Genomic DNA, 6,561 nt, shown 5'->3' on the forward strand with positions numbered 1-6,561 from the left:
TGTTTGATTCAGGGTCTTACTGAACTTAGTGTTCACTGATTTATCTAGACTGGCTTGGTCAGCAAACCCTTGGGGTCTTCCTAGCTCTACTTCCCTACTGTTTTCGATATCAACTTGCCATAACTACAAATCAGCTGGGAAGAGAGCCTCAATTCAGACAGTGTCTAGACTGGGTTGACCTCTCTGTGTGCCTCACTGTGGGAATTGCCTTGACTGTTAAGTGTTGGGGAAACCCCTGTGGTCACTGATGGCTGCAGGTCACTGGGGCAGCTCGGGTCTTCTAAGGAGAGGGACCCTATCCCTTTCTGACCTCCTTCAAGTTTCTAGGTGCCCCTGAGGATAAAACTAGGGAACTCTTAGAACAGGCTGAAGCCTATGCATTCAGAAGATGTGAGAAAGTGTCACCACCTTGTGGAGACATGTGGTACTCCTCCCTGAACTCCTGCTCTGTCATAGGGAGAGGCAGGGCAGCCCCTACTAGGGCTTGGGCTGGTGCTGGATGCTCCACCCTTAACCCCTGGAAAAAGCAAAAGGCCTTGGGGGAACTCATGTACTTCCGGGACAGAAGGGTACCCTGGACTAGCCCACCTACTTGCAAAAGTCAACACAATACCAAGTCCTTCTGCAGCCGGGACATTCTTGAAGAGAGGTTTGCAGAAAAAACAGAAAACAAAACAAACCAGGGATTTCTTTGTCATAAGGAATCAGAAGCTCGGCGAGGGGAAGGGGACCTGCTCAAGACAAGCATGGAGATGTCTCGGCTCTGGAATCTTGGGTGATCTCCTACTGGTCTGAGAAAAGTTATGCAGATGGAAGCTCCGTCCTCCTGAAGAGACTGACACAGGAGCAGAGCAGTGTGGGGGAGATCTTGTCACAGGGCAGCAAGAGCAGGGCCCCTGGTCCCTTAGAGAGAAGGCTGTGTGTGATGTCACAGGGCAGTAGTGGAGGCAGTAATGTAGCTCAGTAGGAAGAGCTTACCCATGCGTGAAGGACTGGCATCCGTGCCCACCACTGTATAAACCTAGGCATGGTGTTCCTGAAGTCCCAGCACTTGGGTAGATGCAGGGGGATCAGAAGCTCAGGGTCACTTTATAGTTTGAGGCCAGCCTTAGCTACAAGAGGCCTTGCCAACAATAAAAGAGGCAACAGAGTTTTATCAGTCATGGGGCATTCAGTGCCAACACAAACACCAGGCCACTCAGCACTCATGACGACCCTTTGGCAATGGGTGCTATGATTGGTTTAAGTGTGTTGTAATAGACAGTCTTTTCAGAGGCACAGAGCAACTTGCTGTGTGTTACGGCTTGTAAGCAGCAGCCCAGCAGTCTGAACTCACCATTTCCATTCCAGGGATGGTGAGGACTCCACTGGAAAAGGCAAAAGAAGTCACCTAACCCCTTCCACCTGGGGACCCTGCAGGACCTGGACAATGGTGGTATAACTCCCTAAGGAAGGACAGCCCCATCTTTCTGCGCTGCACAGCCCAGTGCGCCCTCTGCTGGGCATAGGAGGCTCAGCGGGTTCTTTTAACAAGCAGGTACTGGGCAGGGTTGAGTCTCTTTGTTGTGCACTTGTTTGCTTTTGATGGCTGGGGACTCTATGGCCCTTGTCAAAGGTGTGCCGAGAGGCTGGCTGCAGACCAGCCCCACTGTGGAGCTCCCAAGCCATGACTGTGGACTGCATAAGATCCAGATCCCTCAGCACTTCCTTCATGGATCCCGGCTCTTCTTTCCTGAAGGCCTGTTAGTCCTGAGTCTGTACCACAGCAGCCCAAGGGCCACAGGGACAGTGTCGAGAGGGCTTGTCACAGGAGCTGGGACCTGGTCACAGCACTGCCAGGTGGGCAAGGTGTACAGTGTGAATCAGAGCAGTCACTAGTCAGCGCTGTCAGCAGAGTGCTGAGCACTGAGGCTTGATACTCACTGACTGGCGCTAGGACCCTCAAGGACATGTCAGCAAAGGTGGGTGAGTGTGGACAGAAGCGCGAGCAGGGCACGGGGGTCCTGGGATAGCCATCTTGAGGACTTTGGACCTGAGCCTGCCAGTATGCGGACCTCGATGAACGCGGGCAGTCAGCACTCTACCTATGCTCTAAAAAATAAGAGCAGTAAAGTTCTCAGGACCCCCGTCCAAAGAAGCTAGGGTGTCTGAGGCCCTTCAGCAGAGGTTAGCAGGCACTATGAAGGACAACCCATACACTATTGCATCTGTCCCACATCTGTATTTGGACCAGAGTCAAGGGAGGACCAGTGAATACCACAGGACGCGGGCTGTACAACAATGAAATGGAGTTCAAGGAGCACTCACATGTGATGCCCTCGGTCCTCCCTGCATCGGATCCCACCTCCTCACCCACCACAGATAGGAGACGCAACCTCCTCTGCACAGTGTGTCCCCTCCCCCTGCTCTTCTCAGCTCTAAAGTTCTCGTCCTGGGGACAGAGAACTCCCGTGCACATCTGCTCTCTCCCAAGCCCCTGCAGAAGCCTTCTGATGACAGACAGCGCCCACCGCTCCTGCTGCCTGGGTCAGAGGCTTATATGTGTGTTAGGCAGGGCTGGGGGCGGGGGCAGGCACCGTGACAGGACACGGGCTTAACTGTCGTAGAAGTCCACGTGGGCTCCGGACTGGAAGCTGTCCTTTTGCAGCAAGTTCAGCAGTTTCTGGGCTGAAGTCCCACAATCCACCAGCTCCCCTTCCGACTTCAGCTTCTGCAGTCTGCTCCTTAACTCCGGGTCCATGGAGGTTTCCCGAGCCAACTGCTGCATGTCGGTGTCCAGGGGACCTGTGGGGAGGGAAGCAGGAGACAGGAACAGAGGGTGCAGGTCTCTGCTGTGCTTGGAGAGCAGAGCTGAGTCAGGACTGGCCGAGCCTCTATTCTGTTGCCTGTTAACCTTTTCTATTTCTCAGTTATGTTCTCTCTGCATTCTTGACCTTCAGGATCCTCCTACCTTAGTCCTCCTGTGCTTGGGTCGCAGGGGAGGACTGCCATACCGTTATGACTGAGCTTTGGGCTCAAAGCTAACGTCTATTAAGCATGGTGTAAAATCAAGTTCATCCGCTCTCGTCCAGGTAACAGCTCCCCCTGACGTTCCCAGTTACTAACAGATGAGTAACCCTGCAGGCCCCACTCCACCCACAGCCAACCAGGGACCAGGTGAGACCTTTGCCATCTTCACGCCCTGACAAGCATCTCCCAGGCAACCTTGCTTTTCTCCTTATTTCTCCTCTGAGCCCTCTGCTGTATTCATCTGGATGCACTTTGCTGGGCCTACACAGCTCCCCAAACCCCGGGATGGGCCGCTCAGTTGCTATAGTGCTTGCTGCACAAGTTTTAGGACCTGAGTTCAAATCCCCAGTAAACAGCTGAGTGTAGGGGTTAGAGAGATAGATGGTTCCTTGCTAAGAGTATTTGCTGTTCTTACAGAGAACTGGGGTTTGAGTTTCAGGACCAATATGATAACTGACAACCATTTGTAACACCTGTTAATCGGGATATGGTGCCCTCACCTGGCCTCTGCAGGTACTGCATGCATGTGATAACCTAGACTTTTGGGCAAAACTCCCAACACACACACACACACAGAGACACAGACACACACAGACACACACACACGCACACACACAGAGACACACACACAGACACACACAGACACACATGCACACACAGCCACACACGCACGCACACACAGCCACACACACACACACACACACGCACACACACACACAGACACACACACACACGCACACACACGCACGCACACACATGCACACACAGACACACACAGACAGACACACACGCGTACACACTCGGACACACACACAGACACAGAGACACACGCACGCACGCACATGCACACACAGACACACACAGACACACACACACGCGTACACACTCGGACACACACACACACACACACGCCTGTCACCTTCTAACAAGCTTTGTCACTTTTACTCGCATTGCTGGAAAATGTCCTCAGCCTTCTGATGGAATTGTGAAGCCTCCCAAACTTTATAATGGTGTTTTAGGGGCAGAAAAATCACAGAACACAAGGACTGGAAGGGCACGTTGCTAACACTTGAACGTCCTCTAGCCTGATCCTCCCCTGTTCCTCCTGCTCGCTCTTGCCGCCCATGCTGGCCTCTAACTTGCTGTGTAGCCAGGCTGACTTTGAACTCCAGTTCCCTCCCCTCAAGTGCTCTACTGTACCCAGTTTTATCTCCTTGAGCAGCACTGGGCCGAGGCTTGCTATCTTCCCGAACAGACCTCTCTGCCTTTGGGAACCTCTTAGAGCATTCTTCCAGAGGCTGAAATAAAAACTAGGCTGGGCCCTGCTTGTCTTCAGGCTCTGGGGGAGCTTCTCGGATCCTCCATGAAAACTGGGGTAGCCCCCCCGCCCCAGAGAGCTCAGTCAGTTCTGGGCCCTCTGGAGCTGGCTCCCCTCCTGGCTGTGGTTTACATGAGATCACTGCTGTCTGAAGGAACCTAGGCTTAGCCCAGAGCAGGAGTGCTGGATATGGGAATAAGAACTATCACACATGTGTGTACAGGGCAGGGGCTAGATGATCTGAGGAGATCAGTATAGGTGGAGAAGTTAGAAGCAAGCTTGGATCCTGGTCCTGCCTCCCTCTAGCCTTAGACAGATCACTGTATCTCCAGGATCCTGTCCTAGCCCAAAGCGGTACAGACAGTTGGATTTCACCCCTTGTTTCTCCCATATTCTGCCCCACATTGCTACCTTCTAAGCACAGAAATCACAAGTTTAGAAGAAAGGCACGGTGGTATCTTAAAGGCACAGTGGTACTTGTCAGTCAAGACAAGGACTCAGAAGACCTCATACCCTTACATGCCCAGAACAACAAGGCCCATCTTCTTCGTGCCCACACCCTCTCTGCATTCCATTTAGTGTGCCAGCTCAGCCCAGCCTGAGATGCTCACCACTCAACAATATCTCTTTGCTTGTCTTTGAGCATTCAATGTGTCCGTCCTCCATACAGCTTTACTGGGTGCTGGGCACACCTGGAGGAATAGTATGTGTCCCTTGTTGGACAAAAGCAGGCTGCTAACCATAGAAAGCTATCTTGTTTTTTAGTTTTAGTCTTAATTCATTTTTGTGTATGGATGTTTTATCCATACACACGCCCACCTGCTAATCAGACAACTCCTAAGGCTTAGTACCTCTGCCTCTGACTGCTCCAACTTCTTGGAAGTCTGTATTCTTCTTGCAAAGTGAGGAGTCATAACTGGAGGGGTGGCTACAGTCTTTCGATTCTTAACTGAGAATATAGGTCAGGCCCCCTTCTTGCCCAGCCCCCAGAAAGGTACCAGCTAGGTCTGGAGACAGCAGTGTCAGGACCACCCACCTACCTGGGGCATAGCTCAGCACCCTCACACTGGGTTCCTCAACAGCCAGGACCTGGTATAACATGTCTCGGGCAGCCTTCCCTGCACAGTACAGACCCCAGCCCTTGAAGGGCTGCAGGGCACACAGGGATGAGATGTTAACCACAGTCTTGCTCAGGCCTGGGATATCCAGAAAGGCATTCAAGGTGCCGGAGGTCAAGCAGAGCATGGAGGTCAGGTTCAGGGCCCAGTAGTTGTTCACCTCAGCCTGATCATTCACGTTCAGGAAGCCTTTGGAAACATCCCCAAGAGTGCCTGGAAAAAAAAACAGGACCAAAGACAAAACAACAACTGGGGCGCTCTTGTCCCTCAGCCTTCCACAGTTCCTCCCCACAGCCATTTGCTGTCCCTCTGTCCCAGCTCTGCAGACACCGGTAGTGCAAGCTATGAATACACCTGGATGCCCTTCAGTAAAACAGAGGGATTTGTTCAAAAAGTCTTCCCTCACACACCCGCCAGGGGGCACTGTCACCCCACAGTGACACCTTGGACTTTGGCCTGATCCGGAGTCTCACCTGCGTTGTTGATGAGCAGCAGGCGCTGCAGCCCCTTAGGCCTAGGGAGCTCGCGCACGGCGTTCAGCAACTGCTGCACGCCGGCCTCGGTGCCCAGATCGGCGGCTGCCAGCACCACTCGCAGGTCAGGCTGCTGCGCGCCCAGCTCCTCCTTCAGTTGCCGCAGAACCGAGTCACTGCGCGCGCTTAGGAGCAGCACTGAACCCGGCGACAGCAACCGGGCCAGCAGCGGGGCCAGTGCCCTGCCGAAGCCTCGGGAGGCCCCGGTCAGCACGCACACTGCGCAGCCCAGCCCGCCTCCCTCCATGCCTGGAACTCCTCAGCCTCACGCGCAGCTACTTAACCGGTACCGGGTGGAGCCTATCCTTGACTTTGGCCAGCGGAAGTTCGGGCCAGTATCCGCTAGTGTTTGGGTGAAAAAAGTGACCAATAGCCGGGGAGCCGCCTTGGCTCGCCAGGAAATCCCAGTGCCCTTCCCAGCTCTTCCGGGTTCCCCTAGGAGCCACGCCCACAAGCTCAGCCCCTATCTGGGAGGCGTGTCCGCATTTTCCACCTGGTTCCTGCATCAGCTTCCTCCTCCAGGGTTGGTTAGTCTTCATCGCTGACAGACTCGGATGAAGTCTTTGCCTGTGTAGAGTGTGAT

The 6,561-nt window shown here is 53.6% G+C and overlaps 1 protein-coding gene across 1 annotated transcript; it reads right to left on the reverse strand.

Moving 5' to 3' along the window:
- Positions 1-2,206: 2,206 nt before the first annotated feature.
- Positions 2,207-6,429, reverse strand: LOC127678858 (sepiapterin reductase). The gene is made up of 3 exons (XM_052174160.1): positions 5,919-6,429; positions 5,368-5,658; positions 2,207-2,784 (listed from the first exon to the last, which is right to left on the reverse strand). Exons 1-3 carry the CDS (start codon positions 6,223-6,225, stop codon positions 2,594-2,596), a joined length of 789 nt encoding a protein of 262 aa, XP_052030120.1. The 5' UTR covers positions 6,226-6,429; the 3' UTR covers positions 2,207-2,593.
- Between the last annotated feature and the right edge of the window lie 132 nt (positions 6,430-6,561).

Source organism: Apodemus sylvaticus, chromosome 2, assembly GCF_947179515.1.
Source record: "Apodemus sylvaticus chromosome 2, mApoSyl1.1, whole genome shotgun sequence".
NCBI classification, from domain to species: Eukaryota; Metazoa; Chordata; class Mammalia; order Rodentia; family Muridae; genus Apodemus; species Apodemus sylvaticus.